Source organism: Carettochelys insculpta, chromosome 16 (genome assembly GCF_033958435.1).
Source record: "Carettochelys insculpta isolate YL-2023 chromosome 16, ASM3395843v1, whole genome shotgun sequence".
NCBI lineage: Eukaryota > Metazoa > Chordata > Testudines > Carettochelyidae > Carettochelys > Carettochelys insculpta.
The window spans coordinates 39878729-39899542 of NC_134152.1; the positions used below are offsets into that span (position 1 = coordinate 39878729).

A 20814-nucleotide genomic window follows, 5' to 3' on the forward strand; every position below is an offset into this window, starting at 1 on the left:
GCACAGCTGGAACCTTAGGGGGCTGTGGGCTGTTGCAGCCCACTGACGTAGAGGGTCACTCATGGTCCACCCACCATTTGTGGTTGCCCACTGCTGATATAGGTCATTAACTGTAAAGTGCTTCAGCATAATATGAAATGCAAATTACCATATAAGTTAAAAACAGATTTGGCAAATATTTATATTTTATTTTGTGCCTCCCTCCATGGGGGTTTCTGCAGGTGGGGCAGGGGATTCTGAGCAAGTTTATGAGAAGGCTGAGGTGTGGTCATCTTTATACTATGCATAGATTCCTAGACTCTGTGGAGATTCTCTGCAGAGTCAGAGATGGGTGAGAGAACAGGACAGTGCCACGGATAGCATTCCCTCGTCCTCCTTTGACGTACAAATGTGAAGATTTGTACATGGAGTCTCTCTGTTTTTACATCACTACATCCCTTAATATCATTCTCATCCTCACTTTTGTTCACAGCTCTCTCTCAAGTTAGTCCTTGGAGCAGATTTCATTCACATGCTGTTATTCACCATTTTTCTGGTCCTTACTGAAGATGTCAAATAAGGCTAGTACTTACAGCAGTGTTCCCAATGTCTTGTACTAAACTACTGTCCCTTAGAGTGTGATGCATCATTTTTATTTTTACCAGTTGCAATTTTTCAGCCAGTTTTCAGTTCACATTACATTTTTAATATCCAACTTTTAATTAAATTTTCAAATAAGGCACAGAGATAAAATACAGAGCCTGGGCCAGGAGTAGTCTATCTGCTACCCAAGGTCCTTAAACCAGGAAATCTTGGATGTCCTATCATTCCAGGTATTGGCACCCATAGAGCTGGACTGTCCTGCTCTGTTAGGCATCCTCCTTCAGTCTGCATAGACTATGGATTGCGCCCTTTATAGTTTCAATTGAGGACTTCATTTACAGCATCTACTGTGACTATGAAGACCCACACAAGAGTGACAGTCCTTGCTGCATCTCTTGTAGATGTGGTGGGTGTCTGGCAAGTCCTTAGTGTGCTTTCTGTGTGCTCGCTTCTCCTCTGCTAGCTGTCTGATCCTCATCTCGCCCTTCTGAAGGCCCTTGTGTAACCCCTGCCTCCATCTGCTGCGGTCGTCTGCTAGTTCTTCCCAGTTGTCCAGCTCGATGTCTACCTCTCTGAGGTCTCTCTTGCAGACATCTTTGTAGCGCAACTGGGGGCATCCTGGAGGTCTTTTGCCAGAGGCTAGCTCACCATACAGGAAGTCTTTTGGAATCCTTCCATCATTCATCCTGTGGACGTGGCCAAGCCAGCGGAGCCGACGCTGCCTGAGGAGGGTGTGCATGGTTGGGATTCCAGCTTGCTCGAGGACGGTGATGTTGGTCACTCTGTCCTTCCATGATATTCCAAGGATGCGCCTGAGGCAGCGCAAGTGGAAGACGTTCAGCCTCTTTTCCTGGCATGACATGGTCTTCTCTCTAAGGCAGCTGCAAGAGAAGTGCAAGAAACAGAGGAAGCCACTCTACATAGCCTTCATCGACTTGACCAAGGCCTTTGACTTGGTCAGCAGGGATGGTCTGTTCAAACTGCTCCACAAGATAGGCTGTCCTCCACGGTTACTCAAGATGATCCAGTCGTTCCACAAAGACATGAGAGGAACCATCCAATATGACGGCACATTATCGGATGCTTTCAGAATCAGGAGCGGCGTCAAACAAGGATGCGTGCTTGCTCTGATGTTGTTCGGGATCTTCTTAGCACTCCTCCTGAAGCATGCCTTTGGATCTTCAACAGAGGGCATCTTGCTGCACACAAGATCTGATGGGAAACTGTTTAACCTTGCAAGGCTGAAAGCTAAGTCTAAGGTGCGGGAAGTCCTCATCAGAGACATGCTGTTCTCAGACGCTGCTGCTGTAGTGTCTCACACAGAAGACCAGCTTCAAAAACTGCTGGATCAGTTCTCCAAAGCGTGCAAGGACTTTGGGCTTACCATCAGCCTAAAGAAGATAAACGTACTCGGTCAGGATGTTGCTGAATCCCCATCAATCAGCATTGACAAGTATACGTTAGAGGTTGTCCACAAGTTGGTGTACCTCGGGTCCACCATCACTGACACCCTGTCGTTGGACACTGAGCTAAATAGGAGGATCGGAAAAGCGGCCACAACTCTGTCCAGACTCAGCAAGAGAGTGTGGAATAACAACAAGCTGTACACTCACACCAAAATGCAAGTCTACAGAGCCTGCATCCTCAGCACCCTCCTTTATGGCAGCGAGACTTGGACCCTGTATGCCTGCCCTGTTAACTCTCCTCTCAAACCCTATGCTATCAGCACTTCTAGCTATCTCTGAGACACCACTGACTTCCCAAGGAAACTACAGAACATCCATGATCTTCCTGAAAAGACCATCATTGTCACCATGGATGTAGAAGCGCTCTACACCACACTGTCTGGAACACCATACTGGATGATGCCATGGCACATCTGGTGGCTGAGCTATGTGATTTTTGTCCTCACCAACAGCAATTTTGGATTTAGGAACAAGAAGTCCTCAATTGAAACTTTAAAGGGCGCAATCCATAGTCTATGCAGACTGAAGGATGCCTACTACTACTTATACCTCCAATTCAGCTGCACTGCTATGTGCACCCACATGGCCTCACAATATACCAATATGTTTATGGCTGACCTAAAATGTTTCCTCATCTCCTATCCCCTAGCACTCCTCCTCTACTTATGCTACATTGGTGACATTGTCATCATATGGACCCATTATAGGGAGACCCTTGAAGAATTCCATAGGGATTTCAGCAATTTCCACCCCACCATCAATCTCAGCCTTGACCATTCTACACAAAAGATCATTTCCTGGACACTACAGTACAAATCAACAAAGGTCACAATAATACTGTTCTAGACTGGAAATCCACAGACCACTATCCTTACCTACGTATCTCCAGCTTCTACCCACGACACATTACATGATCCATTGTCTACAGCCAAGCCCTAAGATACAGCCATATCTGCTCCAATCCCACCAACAGAGACAAAAATCTACAAGATCTTTATCAAACATTCATAAAACTATTACCCACTTGGGGAAGTAAAGAAACAAATTAACAGAGCCAGATGAATACCCAGAAGTCACGTATTTCACAAGGAAAGTAACAGAACACCTATAGGACTCAGTTTAAACCCCTCCGGTGCATTGTTGAAAATCTACAACCTATAGTGGAACAAGATCCCTCACTCTCACAGGCCTTGGGTGACAGGTCTGTCCTCTCCCACAGACAGCCTCCCAAACTCAAGAAATTGCTCGCCAACAGCCACACACCATACCACAGAGACAATTTCCTAGGGACCTATCTCTGCAACAAACCTTGTGGCCAGCTTTGGCCGCATATCTACACTAATGACACCATCACTGGACTGAACCACATCAACCATACCATCAAGAGTTCATACACCTGAACATCTACTAAGGTGCAGAGTGAAGATAGGGCCTGGTCAGAGCTGGGAGGAAGCCCTTCTGCTATGTACATTGGACAATCTTTGCACCAAAGGATGAATGGACATAAATCCAACATCAGGAATTGGAATACATGTAATCCTATGGGGAGCACTTTAACCTACCTAGATATTCAATAAAGGATTTAAAAGTAGCCAATCTTCTACAAAAGGAGACATCTGAATTGAAAGAGACATCTGAGGGACATCAGAGGGAGACATGTAAATTGAAATTAATTTGCAAATTTGACACTTTAAATTAGGCTTTAAGAGGGATTTTGATTAGCTTATGCATTACAAGGTCAATTTCCCCACCTCTGATATTGCCAGGTATGGCACCCGTCCCACTTAACTTAATTTGCTTCTTTTACTAGTCCTTTTAGTGACAGGTAACTCCCTTTTTTTCCTTCCTCTCCCTGCCACCACTGTATAAACCCTAGATTCTAATTGTCTATTCCAAATCTGAGGAAGTGGGGCTTACCCACAAATGCTCATTACCTATTAAATAAATTTGTTAGTCTTTAAGGTGGTATGGGACTGCTTGTTGTTTGAAAAGATACATCTGTTGTTTTTCTTTTCCTCCACTAGCATCTGTAAATTTTTCCCACAAAAATGTTGTCAAGCATGCTTTGCATGATTTGTTGTGTATAAGGGAATCACACACAATATTAGTTATTAAATAGTACATACAACCAATGGTTCATGGCTGGATAACTTTACCACCATCACTTTCTTATGTATTGTACAGACTTCATTAAATATCATTGTAATCTTTTAAAAATATTAAGAAGGAAGGAAGAGTATCCCCACTCCAGTGTGTTAGCATGTTTTAGCTAAACCATTGTACTACTTTGTTAATATGCATGTATCAAAGGTAATGTCCTTTAGCCAAAATACATTAGAACTGGATTCAAGTGACATTTTTGCCTTTACTTTGTTATAAAATTAACAGCTGTTGAAAGATTAATCAGTTTCTTGAGAGACAAGATTCTTTATTATGATAAAAAAAATTAAAAATTGTTTTCAGGATTTTTTACATTCTAGAAGAACTACAATTAGGAATAAAATGTCTTTTTACTTGTTTCTACTCTAATTTCAGTAGTATGTTTTCCATGTTTCCTGAGTACTCGAAATAGGCATTGATTAAGTTGACAATTATTATTTTATTTTATTTTATTTTGCCATATACTTCTACAAGCAATTTCATTTTAAGGTTTCTGCTTTGGCATATGTCTAGCCTAAAAAGAAATGTGTACTGTGTGTCTCTTGTTTTTTTGAAGTAGTTTCACATGTAGTTGTAAAGGAATTGAAATCTGTATTTTGGGGGAGGATGACGTCCTTTTTTTGTAAACCATTGTGCACTGAATGAGCTTATATCACTTAGGCCGTGTCTACACTAGCCCCAAACTTCGAAATGGCCACGCAAATGGCCATTTCGAAGTTTACTAATGAAGCGCTGAAATGCATATTCAATGAGCTCATGGGAATAAGGGGACTTTGAAGTAGGCGGGGTGCTTTCGAAAAGGAGCCCTGTCGGGACGAGCCATGCGGCGGCGAGGCACGTCAATTTCGAAGTGCTGCGGCCGCCCACATGCTAATGAAGCACTGAATATGCATTTCAGCGCTTCATTAGTCAACTTCGAAATGGCCATTTGCTTGGCCATTTCGAAGTTTGGGGCTAGTGTAGACGTAGCCTTAGAGTGTGTTTCTGTGCATAGTGAAATGACCAGATAGGGCCAAATCAACCCTAGTGTAAGGAAACACTATTATGTTGAAATCAGTGGAGCCTCAGTAAGATTGAGGTTGCTTGTACTATATGAGTTTTGAATTAGTCTTTAAAGAGTAACACTTAAAGTGGTGATATTGTAATATTGACTTCAGTCAGAATTTTATTTGCATATGACAGGACTGAAATTGGTTCATAGTTTCATCTAATTTTATAGATGGAGAAAGTCTGGGCTGAATTTTTCACCCAAAAAGACAGCCTTGTAGGGTCGGATCTTCAGTCAGATGTTTGACTGTAATGGTGTCTTTTTGATTTTCACCAGTGGAGGATTAGATATATATTAATGTAAGAAACGCCATATTGAGTCACACTTGTGGGGAGTACACAGAACAGAGCCATTTTGGAGATTTCCAATCCGATCTTCTCCCACCGGCGTCTGGCAATCAGAGGTTTGCCATCACCCAACCATGGGTTTGTATTCCTGGCCATCTTGGTTAATAGCCACTGGTGGACCTAGCTTACGTTAACGTTATCTAGTTCTTCATTCACCCAAGTTACACTTTTGGCCAGTCTGTGGCAATCAGTTCCACAGGTTAGTTGTACAATGTGTGAATGTTTTTTTGGAATCATTACTGTGAATTTTCCAACTTTGAAAAATAATATTGAATTAACAATAAGTGTTTTCATTTAAACAAGCATGTGCATGTGTTTGTGTATATATATTTGTATAGGTGGATATATTGTTATTTAAATAATAATTTAAAATGGAGTAGAGTAGAGCATATTGTACAGATCCTGTTTTCTGTCTTCTACAGATTTCGTGTTCCTCAAGTCCACCAGTAAATTCAAGCTCTGGCAGCTGTAGCTCATTATCACCTACTGGACTTCTTTATAGGCAAAGATCATTAGCAAATGGTGCTTTGTGTTCCGAGTATATCTCATCAGGTGTTTCTTCACCAAACTGTAGCTACCCAAAAGCACCAGGTTTTGAACGAGAGGATCAGGTATGTAAATACTAGAAGTTCAGATAAAATTTTGAAATAGATGAGATTAAATTCTACGGCAAACTTTTCTTTTGTTTTCCTCAGCTCTCTAAATCATATTTTCATTGCTTAACCAATTCTTCCCCAGCAGTTTGAGATCGCATTTTTGCTAGTGCATGCTTTAGATCTTAACAGCTTGTCATGTCAAAGTGTTAAAATGATTAAAGAACACCATTTCCAATGTCAGAGCAGAAATGTTTTCCAAACTCATTTTGTCTTTAGAACAGACCTGAATAGGTTTTCAGATGTATTCAGTCTGAGTAGTTTTGATTTAAAAAAAAAATTCTAGATTTTAGATATCCGTGCAACTACTGGTATAGTTGACAACAGAAAAGAAATTTTTTCCATTTATGAAGTCTTCAGTGGTTAAAAAGTTAACGTGTTGAGCTACAGTTAAAATGCATATGTTTTATGTAGATGTTTAGCATGCACTCAGTGTGGTATCTGATGTATTACACCATTAGATTAGTGCACAAATTGGCTTATACTCTTTAAAGTATACAGTTTGTGGTTTTTACTCAACTAAGGCCTGGTCTACATTAGGAGATTAAGTCGAAGTTAAGGGTCTAAGGTCGATTTTATAAACTATCTGTCTACACCCTAGCACTAAATAGGTTGATTTTAAGGGACTCTAAGGCCAACTGTCGTACTCCTGATTACACCCAGGAGCAACTGAGAAAGTCAAATTTGCAATGTTCAACTGCATAAGTGGAGATGGCAGTATTATTAAAATTGACTTTATTAGCCTACAGAACTGTCCCACATTGCCCTTCAAGGTGTCCTTTACAGTCATCACTCCACCTTCTCTGCTCTCCAGGTGAGCTGGCAGTATGACAGGAAGTGGTGGTTCTTCTTCGAGTGTCCCCGTGGGTGCTCCACAATAGGTGACGGGCTTGCCCGGCGCCGCAGATCGGATCTTCCAAGCAGTTTCTGCCGGACCGCGCATGCGCCGGCGTGCGCCGCTCCCTTGCGCGCTCCTGGCCATGTGCGCGATCCAGTCCCCGCCAGTTCCTCTTAACCGCTGTCGGCTGCAGACGGAATCCGACTAGGCTAAGGCCAAATAGCGTATTCAACGACTTTATCTGTTTTTCTTTAAAAGTTTTTCAGATACTTAGGCTACTACGAGTTAGCCGGTTGTTATTTTGCAAAAAAAAAAAAAACAACAAACAAACTACGAGCGGGACAGCTTCAGTCCAGTCCCAGTAACAAGCGCCGGAGGCCAGGAGCTACGGCCATCAGGCCTGCTGCTGAGGCAGGCCATCGGACGGGGAAAACAGCACAAAGAAGGTGCTAAGTACCCGCTTAAAAACTCAAAGACTCACCAACAATGTCCTCTTCAGGCTTTAAAAAATGTGAGTCCTGCCGAGAGGCGATGCCAGTGTCCGATGGGCACAGTCTATGCATAAGGTGCCTGGGGGAGTCCCATGTGGCACAGAAATGCGCCTTCTGTGCTAAATTAACAACCAGAGCACGGAGAGACAGGGAGATGCGGATTAAAATGCTGCTTCTTGATAAGGCCCTCCAGCCAGACGTGCCGGACCGGCCGCAGCAGGAGGGACCCTCCGGGGCCCTTAAAAGGAAAGCTGCCTCCCTCACTCCATCAGCGCAAAAACGGAGGAAAGTCTCTCCAGCCCGATCCCTGCCGGCAGCAACAGTGAGCGGGACGGGAGGAGCACGCAGCCCCCAGCCGCAGCAACAGCTGATCGGCGGCGGCACGGAGAGCCACGTGGAAACGGCTCAGCCTCCGATGATCAGCCAGCCGCCCCGCACCGCAGGCAGGGCGGCGGCTAAACAAGCGCCGGTACCGGCGGCACCGCAGGCAGCGGCACCGACCCCCAGGGAACCGGCGGTGCAGAGCGCGCAGTCACGTAGCCTGCAGGCGCAGAAGGACACCGCACGTGCGGCACCGCCTTCGAGCGTGCCTAGCACGGTGCCGACGGGGCCGGGATCCCCCGCGCGTCAGGGGGCGGAGTCACCTCCTCCAGGGAGGGGAAAGGCTGCACACAAGAGGAGGCATTGCAGCCCCTCTCCGGACAGGGCTGTGGAGCTGCTTTCTCACAGCCCTCCGCTTATGTTGCAGACTCCAACCAGAAGGCAGGGGTCTCCCCTAGCCTACCCGGAGCCCCCTTCTCCATTTTTACAACCAGCCTCGCCATGGCTGGCACCACCTTCACCCTTCCTGGGGTTTGAACCACTGGACTATTATGCGAAATCGCTCTCTCCAGTGTCTCGACGATCTCCCTCCCCCAGACGCAGAGGGTACGCACCAAGGGAGTGGTCTAGGTCACCCTCCCAAGAACAGTGCCTATACTGCCATGGTCGCCCCTACCACGCGGGGCATACACACCATCGGCAATCTACTAGGGAAAGATCCCCACAAACTATCTCGTACCCCCGAGGGCAATTGCGACCAGGGACAGAAACTCAAGCATCTCAGGGGGGACTGGTCATGGAACCCCGAGATTTTCCCTCGCAAACCTCCAGCGAGAGGGTGTACCATCACCAGCAGGAACCGGAAGGGTCCAGAGAGATGTACCCCAGCGGTTCCTCGCTCTCCTCCCCGGACGAGGCTACGGCCCTGGGGGACGTCCATCCTACGGACGATCTCAAACAGTTTCAGGAGCTGTTTAAGAGGGTGGCCTTCACGCAAGGCATCCAGACAGCAGAGGTGCAAGAGAAACACCATAAGCTCCTCAAAAATTTGAGACCTCCGGCCTCCTCCAGAGTAGCAATACCGCTTGATGAAGCGATCTTAGAGACGATATGGCAGACCCCTGCAACTATTCCGCCTGTCCAAAAGAGAGCGGATAAGAAATACTTCGTGCCGGCGAAGGGCATGGAGTTCCTGTTTAGCCACCCACAGCCAAACTCCCTGGTGGTGGAGTCCTCGCAACAAAGATCAAAACCATCTCAATTTAAAACAGGGGGACGGACAAAGATGCCAAGAAGCTAGAGCTGTTCGGCAGAAAGGTCTACTCCTCCTCCACTTAACGTTGCGAATGGCAAATTACGCAGCGCACTTAGCGAACCGTAATTTTGACAACTATTCCAGGTTAACTTCCCTCATGGACTCGCTTCCAGAGGACAAAAAGCCGGTCCTCAAGGCCATAGTGCAAGAAGGCTACGCGGCTGCGAGGATGGGAGTTCAGATTGCTTTGGACGTTGCAGACACGGCAGCACGTTCCACAGCAACCGCAGTGGTGATGCGAAGGGAGTCCTGGCTCCAGACCTCGGGTATACCGAGGGATCTGCAGGCGAAGATAGTTGACCTTCCCTTCGACTCGCAGAAGCTGTTTGCTGAATCAACTGACTCGGTCCTTCATTCCAGTAAAGATTCAAGAGCCACACTCAGGACCCTGGGGATTTACACCCCTCCATACACAAAGAAAAGGTACTACCCTCAGCAAAGGCGGTACCAGTACCAGCAACAGCGCTCCCAGTATCACAGGGGTTACGAGCAAGGGCGACAACAACAGCACCAGCAGTACAGAACTCCCAGGCGATGCTCGCAACAGAGCCGTGCGTCCTCGGGGCAGGGCCAAAGGCCACAAGTTTGACATACAGATCCAGGGCTGCGCCATCACTACCATCGCACAAGGTCATCCGAAGCGGCTGTTCCACCATCGCCTCCAACCATTCTACGACCAGTGGCAAAGGATCACCACAGACAAATGGGTGCTGGAGATCATAGCCACGGGGTACGCCATCCCCTTCCAGTCGCTCCCACCGTCACGACCTCCACCCAAGCCCCACCTCCAGGAGGCCTCCCACGTAGCGAGGCTCAGGCAGGAGGTGGACCATCTCATGCTCATAGGGGCAGTGGAAAGAGTGCCGGAGCAACTGCACGGGAAAGGGTTCTACTCCAGGTATTTCCTCACGGAGAAAAAGACAGGAGGCTGGAGGCCCATCTTAGACCTTCGCGGCCTCAACAGGTACCTGCGCAAGCAACGTTTTCGGATGACCACGATCGCCTCCATCCTTACAGCTCTGGACGATGGAGACTGGTTCGCAGCCCTCGATTTACAAGACGCGTACTTCCACATAACCATCCATCCGGCTCACCGGCGATTCCTCCGGTTCATGGTAGGCAACGAACACTTCCAATACAAGGTCCTACCGTTTGGCCTCTCCTCGGCCCCCAGAGTCTTCACCAAGACATTGGCAGTGGTGTCAGCCTACCTGCACAGACGGGGTATTTATTTTCCCGTATCTGGACGACTGCCTGCTCAAAGGGGCCTCGAAAGGGGAGGTTCTGCACATGATACGCGTCACAGCAAACACGTTCTCCTCACTTGGCCTGTTTATCAATCTGGCAAAATCACAAATAGACCCCACACAGGACATAGAGTTCATAGGGGCTCGCATAAACTCGGTTACAGCGAGAGTATACCTACCAGAGGCTCGCTTTCGAGCCATCGGTTCCCTTGTGCAAGTCATCACCTTCAGCCCTACGGTGCCGGTCTTGACGTGCTTGCAGCTGCTGGGCCACATGGCAGCGGCGACGTTTGTAGTGCAGAACGCCAGGTTACACATGCGCAGCATGCAGCACTGGCTGGCGAGTGTATACAAACCGGCAGTACACACCGTTCACAGGGTGGTGTCGCCCACAGCCGGGGTGCGCAAATCCCTGCAATGGTGGGTAAACCCCAGGAACTTGCTAACAGGGGTACCCTTCCACCAGCCGCAAATATCGGTTTTTCTCACTACAGATGCCTCCCTCATAGGGTGGGGAGCGCACATGGGCGAAGAGGTGACTCAAGGACTGTGGTCACCCACGGAACAGTCACTACACATCAATGTACTGGAGCTCAGAGCAGTGTTCAACGCCTGCAAACACTTTCGAGACCACATACAAGGCAAAGTCGTCGGGATCAGTACAGACAATACCTCCACCATGTTTTATATAAACAGGCAAGGAGGAGCTCGATCCCGTGTCTTATGCGCGGAAGCAATCCACTTATGGAACTGGTGCATCGCCCACGATATAATCTTGAAAGCCTCATACTTGCTGGGTGCGCACAACGTGAAGGCAGACCAGCTGAGCAGGCGTTTTGTGCTCACCCACGAGTGGCAGATCCGTCCCGATCTGCTACGGCCGATATTCCACGCATGGGGTTTTCCCCAAATAGATCTGTTTGCCACTCAGCACAACAAGCAGTGCCCACGATTCTGCTCCAGGGCAGGACTGGGATGGGGGTCCCTGGGGGACGCGTTCGCGATCCCATGGGGGGGCCCCCTGCTTTATGCGTTTCCTCCCACAGTGCTGATCCACAAAGTTTTGCAAAAAGCCAGGAGGGAAAGGGCCCGGATGATCCTGATAGTCCCAACGTGGGATCGCCAACAGTGGTTCCCCCTACTCCTGCGCATGTCGGACCGTCCACCGATGCCTCTTCCGGTGGCGCCGGACCTGCTCACGCAAGCCCAGGGGTCCATAGTGCATCCGTACCCCCAAAGCCTGCGACTGCAAGCGTGGTTAATCCATGGCTCAGCTCCCTAGAGAGCACATGCACAGTGGCAGTACAACAAGTCCTAGAATGTAGCAGGAGGACTTCCACTAGGAAGACCTACAAACAAAAATGGACTCGCTTCACGGCTTGGTGTTCTACCAAGCAGCTGGCCCCCCTTTCGGTGCCTATACCTACAATTCTAGAGTATTTACTGGACCTCAAGAGAGGAGGACTCTCGCTATCCTCGTTAAAGGTCCACCTTGCCGCCATCTCGGCGTTCAGACATGAGGAGGAAGGGCACACAGTGTTCGCCCACCCTATGGTTACCAGGTTCCTCAAAGGGTTGGTAAACCTCTACCCCCCTCGGAAACCAATTCCACCTTTGTGGAACTTGGACCTGGTGCTTACCACACTGATGGGACCACCGTTCGAGCCCTTGGCCACGGTTCCCCTCCGCCTCCTTACAATAAAGACGACCTTTCTTCTTGCAATTACGTCAGTTCGTAGGGTGAGCGAGCTCGCGGCAGTCATGGCAACGCCACCCTGCACTGTTTTTTCCAAGGAGGCGGTAACCATACGGCTGCATCCAGCCTTTGTTCCCAAAGTTTCTTCCGAGTTTCACATCAACGAACCTATTGTTCTACCCTCGTTTTATCCAAAGCCTCATAACTCCAACGAAGAGGCGCGCCTACACCTCCTGGACGTGAGGAGGGCGCTAGCCTTCTACGTAGACAGGACCAAGTCCTTCCGGAAAACGGATAGACTCCTAGTCTCCCTCGCTCCCAAATCGAAAGGAGAGGGTCTCTCCTCGCAGAGAATCTCAAAGCACATTGTATCCTGCATAAAAATGTGCTACGAGCTCAAAAAGACTCCTTTATCGGCCACTCCCAGGGCTCATTCCACCAGGGCGGTGGTGGCATCAACAGCCTTTTTCAAGGGCGTTGCGTTAAAAGACGTTTGCAGAGCGGCGACCTGGTCGTCCTACGACACCTTCGCCAAACATTACGCCCTTCACAAGGTATTCCAAGAGGATACCCGTCTCTCTGCAGCGGTCCTCTCGGGGGCAAGCTGCACATAATCCGATTACCCACCTCCTATCTTGGGTTACTGCTGGGTAGTCACCTATTGTGGAGCACCCACGGGGACACTCGAAGAAGAAAGAGAAGTTACTCACCGTAGTAACGGTGGTTCTTCGAGATGCGTCCCCGTGGGTGCTCCACTACCCGCCCATCCTCCCCTCTTCGGATCTCTGTTAGTGTTTTGCAGGGGCAACCGAGGCGGTTGGTCGAGGAACTGGCGGGGACCGAATCGCGCACATGGCCAGGAGCGCGCAAGGGAGCGGCGCGCGCCGGCGCATGCGCGGTCCGGCAGAAACTGCTTGGAAGATCCGATCTGCGGCGCCGGGCAAGCCCGTCACCTATTGTGGAGCACCCACGGGGACACATCTCGAAGAACCACCATTACTACGGTGAGTAACTTCTCTTTATCAGCCTGGGAATTTCGATTAGATTTCCTTTCCTCTTTGGCCAGCATAGTGAGCAGACGTGTGGATCACATCTCTGTAGCACCCCTAGCACACTTCGTAGCCTTGAGTTCCTGGGATAGCAAAACAGCCCCAGGATGGAGCCATCAGGAGATATTGGACGTCATTTCAGTTTGAGGGAAGAAGCTATGTTCCTCCAGCTCAAAGCCGTCAAAATGAATGCTGGTATTTTTGTTAAAATATTGGAAGGCATGATTAAGAAGAGGTACAGCAGGGATGTTGAGCAGTGCTGCGTAAAGATCAAGGAGCTGAGGTAGAGCTGCCAGAAATGCAAGCAAGCCAATGGTCGGTCTGGGGACATGTCCCCAGACGTCCCGATACTACAATAAGCTGCACGCTATTCTGGGGGCAGACACAACCTCTTACCCCAGGAGATGAGAAGACACCTCCATGCAGAGTGTTCCTTGGGATGATGATGAAGCATGTCCTGACGTGGAAGGGGTGGACGACAGGGGGGGTTCTGTCCAGCTTAGAAGTAGATCCTGAAATCCAGGAGCTGTTTGTCAAGGTGGAGCCCTTGGAGCCTGCCCCCTTAATGCAGGAGGTGGCTACGGAGGCAAACGCGGACTCTGTAGAGGGCTCTTCTGGTAAGTATGCCTTTTTCTTACTGAAAATAGTATGTTACAATCTTTGGGTGGAGGGTCTATGCCCCTTTCCCTTAGAACAGCTTGCTAACATTTCTGGGGCTGGAGCTCTTATCCTGCTTGTACAAAAAGCTGAAGGTCTTAGATAGTCACTCTTAGATTCTTCTCACAAGATTTTTGGAGATACCTAACGTGTTCCTGCTTCCATGGTAAGACACTTTACTGTGTCAAGCAACCAGTAAGTGTTGTGGAAGCATGGCCCCACAGAACATTCTTGCTATTTTTTTGACATTGTATCCAGACAGGACAACCAGTCTTTCCTTATCCCTTTTCTTATGCTGATGAGTTTGATGTCTCATTTGACACCCTAGAATGGCTGGGAAGTTTTGAGAGTCACTAATAATTTTTTGCCTGTGACTTACCCAGTGCAGAGCAAAACTCATGCATCTCCTGGAGCCAGCACTTTAAAATCCAGGTACTGCTTTAAGCAGCACGTGAGTCAGGCAACCCCCATTCCCTCCTGCCCCAGTGTCCAATTGGACACATGGCAGCCCCCCACCCGCCCCCTGCACTGTCAGGCAATCAAATCCTCCCCTGGTTCATGTGCATGTTTGCAGTGACTTTTAATGATTTTTAACTCGGGAAGCTGCCAGCTGTTTGAAAATCAAACCACTGCTTTAAGCAGCATACCACACACTCCAGGCAACCCCCACACCCAGGCTGGTGGCCAGTTGGACATGCAGTGTCACCCCCCCTCACCCCTCCCAGTCTGCAGGCAGTTGGATCCTCCCCTGGTTCAAGCGCATGCCTCCAGTGACTTTTAATGATTTTTTAACTCTTGGAGCAGCCACTTCAAAATCACTGCACTGCTTTAAGTACCACATGCTTCAGGCGACCTGCATTCCCTCCCTTGCCAGCAGTACAGCCACTCATTCCCCCATAGACTGGTGTTCACTGGAACACGTGGTGCGCCCCTGCCATCAGCCACCTCTGCCTTATTTAAAGGTGAGTTTGAGACAAAATCAGCAAACCATGCACCCCACCAACACATGCCCCATTGTATGCCCACCTGCCCCATCCGTACACATTACCCCTCACTTTTAGAGGCACAGCATCTCTGGGCGACTCCAAGCACCACCAATACATGCAACCCTTACCCCATTCATTCTCCTCTCCTGGACAGGGCACTGTTTGAATTTGAATTTGAATTTCGGCACATGAATCTGAATTTCAGTTTGCTGGGCTGATTGTCTGCTTGAATTTGAAATCCAGTTATTTTGGCAGTTTGAGCGGGGGGCCCTCCCCCCGTGACTCACAAGCTAGAGGCTAGCAACCAGTGGGACCATGACCAGCTGGGAGCTGCAAACGGGGGCTGCTAACAGGGAGTTTGCCTGGGAGTTCACCTTGTGGGGAGCCCCATATTATTATTTAGTCTCTTTGTTATAATTTTGTTTCTGTTCTGCCCTTCAAGGGGCAGGGTTAATGTCATCTGAGGGAATTCTCTAAAGAAAAGCTAAAACGGATAGTGACAAGTCAGCTTTGGTGACCTGCACAGCAGGTGCTATGTTTGTCTTTCTCCTGGAAGATAGAGGGGATTCACCATCTTGGAAGAAAAGGTTAGAGACTTGAGGGGAAAATATCAACCCTCCGGTCCATCAGAGAAGCTGAAGACTTCTTCGACAGAAGGCATCATTTACTGCTGCAGGGAGGCTGAGCAACCATTGAGGGCAGCACAAACCAAAGAAGAAAACTGGAAAAATGTAACCTCCAGGAGAAGAAAGCCAATTAAGATATCTCCATTTCCTGTGGAGGTAAGCAGCTGCCTTCAGGTTCTCTGCATGGGTGATATGGTGGAGAATAAAGTGGCAGAGACTTCTCAGGGAGTGGATCAGAAGAAGACGCCACTGACTGGAAAGTGTGGGATGCATAGTCCTAGGCATAACAGTTCTATGACCACCACATGCAAGAGAAGATGATGGGTGGCTGTGGTCAGGCACTCCCTTCTTAGAGGGACAGAGTCATCCATCTGCCGGCCAGACGTGGAATCTCAGGAAGTTTGCGGCTTAGAATCCAGTATGTGACAGAGACACTTCCAAAAATCATCAAACCTGTGGCTTTTTACCCCTTCCTAGTTCTCCATGTAGTAGTTAATGACACAGCAAAGAACAACCTTGAGCGGATGACTGTGGATTATGTAACTCTGGCAAGGAATATCAAGGACTATGGAGCACAAGTGGTGTTCTCTTACATCCTCCCTGTTCAAGGAAGGGGTCCAGGTAGAGATCGTCAGATTATGGAAGTATATACGTGGTTGCACAGATGGTGTCAGAGAGAATGATTTGGTTTTTTTGACCATGGGATTCTGTTTTGAGAACAAGGATTTGGCCATTATCTTTAAAGACTCTTGAAGATATGGAGAGGTCCTGGATGATTGGAAAAAGGCAAATGTAGTGCCCATGTTTCAAAAAGGAAAGAAGGACAATCCAGAGGACTATAGACTGGTCAGCCTTACTTCACTCCCTGGAAAAATCATGGAGGGCATCCTCAAGGAATCCATTCTGCAGCTTTTGGAAGAGGGGAAAGTGGTCAAGATCAGCATGGATTCACCAATGGCAAGTCATGGCTGACCAATGTGATTAGCTTCTATGATGAGGTAACTGGCTCTGTGGACCTGGGGAAGTCAATGGATGTGCTATACCTTGACTTCAGCAAAGCTTTTGATATAGTTTCCCACATCATTCTTGCCCATAAGCTAAGGAAGTATGGATTAGACACATGGACTGTAAGATGGGTAGAATGCTGGCTACATGGTTGGCCCCAACTGGTAGTGATCAATGGCTCAGAGTCTGGTTGGCAGTCAGTTTCAAGTGGGGTGCCCCAATGATTGGTTCTAGGGACAGTATTGTTCAATATCTTTACTAATGACCGGGGTGAGGGGAAGGATTGCACCCTCAGCAAATTTGTGAATGGCACTAAGCTTGGGGGACAGGTACATATGTTGGAGGGTAGGGATAGGCTCCAGAGTGACCTGGATAAATTGGAGGATTGGGCCAAAAGAAATCTGATGAGGTTCAACAAGGACGAGTGCAGAGTACTGCACTTGGGACTGAAGACTCCTAGGGATTGTTACAGGCTGGGTGCTTACTGGCTAAGTAGCAGTGCAGCAGAAAAGGGTATTCATGGATGAGAGGCTGAATATGAGTGAACAGTGTGCCCTTATAGCCAAGAATGCTAATGCCATATTGCAGTACATTAGGAGAAGCATTTCCAGCAGATCTAGAGAAGTTATTATTCACCTGTATTCAGCACTGGTAAGGCCTCATCTGGAGTATTGCATCCAGTTCTGGGCCCCCAGTATAGAAAGGATGTGGATGCATTGGAGCGAGTCCAGCACAGAGCAATGAAGATGACTAGGGGGCTGGAGCATATGACCAGTGAGGAGAGGCTGAAGGACTTGTGCTTGCTTAGTTTGCAGAGGAGAAGAGAGAGGGACGATTTGATAGCAGCCTTCAGCTTCCTGAGGAGGGGTTCTTAAGAACATAAGAATGGCCATTACTGGCTCAGAACAAAGGTCCATCTAGCCCAGCATCCCGTGTGCCGACAGTGGCCAGTACCAGGTGCCCCAGAGGGGGTGGGCTGAAGATGATGATCAAGCGACTTGTCTCCTGCCATCCATCTCCAGCCTCTGACAAACAGAGGCCAGGGACACCATTCCTACCCCCTGGCTAATAGCCTTTTATGGACCTAATCTCCATGAATTTATCTAGCTCTTCTTTGAACTTTCTTATAGTCCTAGCCTTCACAGCCTCCTCTGGCAAAGAGTTCCATGGGTTGACTGTGTGCTGTGTGAAAAAGAACTTTCTTGTATTAGTTTTAAACCTGCTATTCATTAATTTCATTTTGTGTCTTCAGTTCTTATATTATGGAAACAAGTAAATAACTTTTCTTTATTCACCCTCTCCACACTGCTCGTGATTTTATACACCTCTATGATATCCCCAACTCAGTCTCCTCTTTTCTAAACTGAAAAGTCCCAGTCTCTTTAACCTCTCTTCATATGGGACCTGTTCCAACCCCTAATCATTTTAGTTGCCCTTTTCTGAACCTTTTCTAATGCCAGAATATCTTTTTAGAGGTGATAAGACCACATCTGCAGTAGTCAAGATGTGAGCATACCATAGTTTTATATAGATGCAGTAGGATATTCTTTGTCTTATTTTCTGTCCCTTTTTTAATAATTCCTAACATCCTATTTGCTGTTTTGACTGCTGCTGCACACTACATGGAGGTTTTTAGGGAACTATCCACAATAACCGCAAAATCTCTTTCCTGATTAGTTGTAGCTAAATTAGCCCCCATCATACTGTTTGTATACTTGGGGTTATTTTCTTCCAATGTGCATTACTTTACACTTATCCACATTAAAATTCATTTGCTATTTTGTTGCCCAATCACTCAGTTTGGTGAGATCTTTTTGAAGTTCTTCACAGTCTGCTTTTGTCTTGACTATTTTGAATAGTTTAGTATCAGCCACAAATCCACAAACTTAACCACCTCACTACTTACCCTTTTCTCAAGATAATTTATGAATAAGTTGAACAGAATTGGTCCTAGGACTGACCCTTGGGGAACATCACTCGTTACCCTTCTCCATTCAGAAAATTTACCATTTATTCTTACCTGTTGTTTCCTGTCTTTTAACCAGTTCTCAATCCATGAAAGGATCTTCCATCTTATCCCATGACAACCTAATTTACAGAAGAGCCTTTGGTGAGAGACTTTGTCAAAGGCTTTCTGGAAATCTAAGTATACTATATGTACTGACTCTCCCTTGTCTGCATGTTTGTTAACCCCTTTAAAGATTCAAATAGATTGGTAAGACATGATTTTCCTTTACAGAAGCCATGTTGACTTTTGCCCAACAAATTATGTTCTTCTATGTGTCTGACAATTTTATTCTTTACTATTGTTTCAACTAATTTGCCCGGTACTGATGTTAGACTTACCAGTCTGTAATTGCCAGGGTTGTCTCTAGAGTCCTTTTTAAATATTGGCTTTATGTTATCTGTCTTCTAGTCCTTAGGTACAGAAGCTGATTTAAAAGATAGGTTACAAATAATGGTTAATAATTCCGAAATTTCACTTTTGAGTTCTTTCAGAACCCTTGGGTGAATGCCATCCAGTCTCGGTGATTTGTTAGTGTTAAGTTTTTCTTTTTGTTCCAAAACCTCCTCTAATGACACTTCAATCTTGGACAGTTCCTCAGATTCATCACCCCCAAAGGACTGTGCAGATTTGGGAATCTCCCTAACATCCCCAGCCATGAAGACTGAAGCAGAGAAATCATTTAGTCTCTCCGCAATGGCTTTATCATCCTTGTTTACTCCTTTTGTATCTCAATGGTCCAGGGGCCCAACTGGTTTTTTAGCAGGCTTCCTGCTTCTAATGTACGTAAAAAACATTTTGCTATAATACTTTTTAAGTTTTTGGCTAGCTGTTCCTCAAAATCTTTTTTGGCTTTTCTTATTATATTTTTATGCTTAATTTGGCAGTGTTTATGTTCCTTCCTATTTACCTCACTAGGTTTGGACTTCCACTTTTTAAAAGATGCCTTTTTATATTTCTCTGCTTCTTTACTTGGTGGTTAAGCCATGATGTCCTTTTTAGGTCTCTTACTATGTTTTTTAATTTGGGGTATACATTTAAGTTGGGCCTCTATTATGGTGTCTGTAAAAGAGGATGGAGAGAGGCTGTTCTCAGTAGTGATGGATGGCAGAACAAGGAGCAATGGTCTGAAGTTACAGCGGGAGAGGTGTAGGTTGGATATTAGGAAAAACTGTTTCACCAGGAGAATGGTGAAGTACTGCAGTGCTTTACCAGAGAAGTGGTGGAATCTCCATCCCTAGAGGTTTTTAAGTCCCAGGTTGACAAAGTCCTGGTGAGACGATTTATTTAGTGTTGATCCTGCTTCAGGCAGGAGGCTGGACTAAATGACCTCCTGAGGTCCCTTCCAGCACTGTGATTCTCTGCATCCCGCACCCACTCCAGGCACCATCATTTGAGACCTCCCTCAACCCAGTCAGTCCACTCCCCTGCTCCTGGCTCTGCATCCCACATCCAATTGATGTCCTCCCCTCCACACATTCAGCACCTTCCTCTCGTCAGGGACCCAGAATGAGAGAGAGAAGGCCACAGAGAGTCCTGCTTTATAGCCCCACAAAATCAATACACACCAGAAGGCTAACCTTTGATGACTAGCCATGACATTATTATCCTTTTTTTCCCTATATCTCTCACTCTTCCATTAGGGCCCCCTAAATAAAAACATTATATTTTGGAAAATGAGATTCATTTATTGGTTAACATACTTTGGGATTGTGGGGGTGGTGATGGTTGTCTCATAGTTGGAGGGGGCTTTCACAAAGAGGAAGGAAACAGCATGGGTGGGGTGGGTTTGCCAGTTAACTCCCTTCACACATTCACAAATTTGTATTTCAAGGCATCTGTGATTTTCAGTGCCTTTTGCTGGGCTTTCCTGTTTTCCTTTGGGATCACCTGCTGATAATTTCTTGTCAGGATCTCTGCCTCAGCCCTCCATGCAGGCATGAAACTGTACCCCTCGACACAAAATGTTATGAAGAATACAACGGGCCCCAATGCTAAGGGTGGTGTTTTCTTCATTGTGGTCTGAGCAGGTCAGAAGGCACCTGAACTTGGCTTTTCAACATCCAAAGGCACATTCTACCGCCATTCTGCACCTGCTCAGTCTGTAGTTAAAGAGCTTCTTACTGGAGTCCAAGGCACCTGTGTATGGCTTCATGAGCCAAAGGAACAAGGGGTAAGCAGGGTCACCCAAAATATCTGTTGGCTTTTCCATGCCCTCAATGTTAGTTTTCTGGTCTGGGAAAAAAGTTCCACTCTGCAGCCTTGTAAACAGACCAGAATTCCTAAAGACTCACGTGTCCTGCACTCTTCCCAACCATCCCA

The 20814-nt window shown here is 47.1% G+C and overlaps 1 protein-coding gene across 5 annotated transcripts in view; it reads left to right on the top strand.

Moving 5' to 3' along the window:
* Window positions 1-20814, top strand: part of UNKL (unk like zinc finger) — a 206202-nt gene that overhangs the window by 96670 nt on the left and 88718 nt on the right. For all 5 annotated transcript variants that reach the window (XR_012647734.1, XM_075010749.1, XM_075010751.1 and 2 more), the window contains exon 9: window positions 6026-6214. Coding sequence is in view for 4 of the 5 variants with exons in the window: in XM_075010749.1 (XP_074866850.1) it covers window positions 6026-6214 (189 nt within the window). In the remaining variant the exon portion in view is untranslated. The remainder of the gene's footprint in view (window positions 1-6025; window positions 6215-20814) is intronic.